We start from the raw sequence: 2,677 nt of genomic DNA, 5'->3' as shown, positions 1-2,677 counted from the left end.
GTTGTACCGCAGAATTTTGCCCCCATGACTCCCAGATAATGCCATTAGCAGTTAAACTGCCCACAGCAGCTCGCACTTCCTCAACATGAAAAGTCTACTTTACAAGCTTTGATCTCACTATAATAATGACGTCCAGAAAGGGCAAACATTCATAGAAACCCTGATATTAATCAGGTAAACACTTGCACTCGGGAACACACTTAAATAACTAGACAAACTTAACGGCGACAAGACGCTCTTCACCTGTCACCATTACAGCGCCAACATCCAAGTATGCAAGACTAAACACTTTCAAACAATCACCAGACAGAGAACACAAACCAACACTTACTAAAAGTAAACTAGGCTGAACATACCAAATGAAAATGAGAACAAACAAGGCTGAACAGTGGAAAGACAAGACATTAAACCTGTCTCTTTCAGTGGTTTGTATATTACTCACTCTTAGGCAGTTCAGAATTCTGTCTCTTGTCAGCCATGACCTATTGACTATTGACCTTTTGGCACCATCTTAAATCAATGTAAACAGTGACGACAATGGCAGCTGAAAACTCCCAAGACAGATAGTACGACCTCAACACGATTGCCAACAGCTCAACATCAGGCGTGCAGATTTCTGCCTTTGTGGTAACATGCCCTGGGTTAAACTATTTAAATTTAATTTAAAGCTCCCACCTTCTCACTGCTCTGTTTCTTGCTGTCTTTCTGAACTAGCGAGTAGCTGGCCAGTTCCACTAAACAGTCTGTTTTCCCATTTAGCCATGTTAGACTGAAAATTAGAGAAAGATATAGCAAGCTGTGTGCCTGACCACCTGTGGTTTGGATTAGCAAGGCTAGCACCGTAGCCTAATTGCAGCACATTTCTGGAAAGAGTGAATCAACATGTTGTTGACAACCTAGAGCCTTGGCAGGCACTCAAACTTTAATACCAAGGATGCATGAACACCACAGCAGGATAACATAAATCAGTACCAATCATAGCTGTAGAAAATAATTTGCCACTGGCACTATGGTATCAACATGGCGTGATTCCTGTGCATACTTAAACAAAAAACACTTTCTCCTCCAAACTTTTGACCAGTCAGCAAAAGGTTTTTATTTGTTGTTTTTTTTTACCCCGGCCTCTGGGTCACCTGAAACATTAAGTTTTCCCAGTCACTGGCAACCTGCGTACAAGTTCTCTTGAGTTTAATTAAGTTGTTTACAAGTTAATAGTTCTTGGTGACGAGTTTTAATGAGATCCATAGAGTGACCCAATCTGATAAAAATACTTTCTATTGAATCAAACAGTTCACTTTGTGATTCTGAAGATGAACACACTCTAAGTGTGTTTAAGGTAAGGTAACTGTAATTTAAAATTACAGTGATATTTCTTCAGATAAGCTTAATGGAGGATGAATTCAATGTAACATATGTAACTCTTGCAGGGTATGTGCAAGTGGACGAATACAGATTTCTTTATTTTGTGATTATGTTGACAGTATATATTCTAATACTCTGCAGTAATTGTACTATTGTGTACCTTATCTGGATTCACCAAAGCCTCCACGAGCCTATGTACATTTTTATTGCAGCTTTGTTATTGAACTCTGTACTTTTCTGCACTGCTATCTACCCAAAGCTGTTGATTGATGTTTTATCTGATAAACAAATCATATCTTATTCAGCCTGTCTCTTTCAATTCCATATGTTTTACTCTGTAGGCGGTTCAGAATTCTTACTGTTGGCAGCCATGTCCTATGACAGGTATGTTTCTATATGTAAACCTCTGCAATATCCAACCATCATGAACAAAACTACTGTCTGTATTTTCTTGGTTTTAGCCTGGATTCTGCCTGCCTCTCAGGTTGCAGTGCCAGCTGCACTGAGTGCTAATCAAAAACTCTGTAGCTTTATTTTAAAAGCAATTTTTTGCAACAATACAGTTTATAAACTTCAATGTGTGGTCTCAAGAGCTCAAATAATATATGATATGGTAGTTTTGCTAAATGTTGCACTTCTTCCTGTTCTTTTCATACTTTTTACGTACACAAGGATATTTTTAATAACCTATCGAAGTAGTAGAGAAGTCAGGAAAAAAGCTGTACAGACCTGTTTACCCCATCTGATAGTTTTAATCAACTTCTCCTGTTTGTGTGCATATGATGTCATCACAGTTCGACTGGAATCTGACTTTCCAATAACTGTACGTTTAATAATGACTTTACAAATAGTAATGTATCATCCTCTCTTTAATCCAATCATGTATGGACTAAAAATGAGAGAAATTTCTAAACACCTGAAGAAGCTGTTCTGTCCAGCCAAAACGATCTGATGTATTAACACGGAAAACAAATGCACAGACATTTCTTTTCTTTCGTTATTTATTAATGGAGGATTTTTCTGTATGTAGTTTAAAGGATTGGTTCTATGATGAATGCAGAGTGAAGAATATTGTATATTTCTGGACCTTGATATGTATTGTAATTCAAATGTAAACCAAACCTACATTGTGAATGAATATGTTATTTATATATATATATATATTAGGGTTAGTTGATAATTATAAAGAATTGACTGTAAATAGTTTAAATTTTTAAAATGTGAACATTATAAAAAGCTATACTGTTAATCTTTTGAGTTTTAACAGCCTCAAACACAAGGACACCTGTCTGTGGTACAGATCATTCTTTGTTTT

The 2,677-nt window shown here is 36.6% G+C and overlaps 1 protein-coding gene across 1 annotated transcript; it reads left to right on the top strand.

Moving 5' to 3' along the window:
* The first annotated feature begins 1,387 nt into the window (after window positions 1-1,387).
* Window positions 1,388-2,314, top strand: LOC123966134 (olfactory receptor 6N2-like). Its single transcript, XM_046042349.1, has one exon. It carries the CDS (start codon window positions 1,388-1,390, stop codon window positions 2,312-2,314), a length of 927 nt encoding a protein of 308 aa, XP_045898305.1.
* The last annotated feature ends 363 nt before the right edge of the window (window positions 2,315-2,677 follow it).

Source organism: Micropterus dolomieu, unplaced genomic scaffold (genome assembly GCF_021292245.1).
Source record: "Micropterus dolomieu isolate WLL.071019.BEF.003 ecotype Adirondacks unplaced genomic scaffold, ASM2129224v1 contig_12758, whole genome shotgun sequence".
NCBI lineage: Eukaryota > Metazoa > Chordata > Actinopteri > Centrarchiformes > Centrarchidae > Micropterus > Micropterus dolomieu.
Note: the sequence above shows the minus strand (reverse complement) of the source record. Positions and strands in the feature narration are given on the sequence as shown.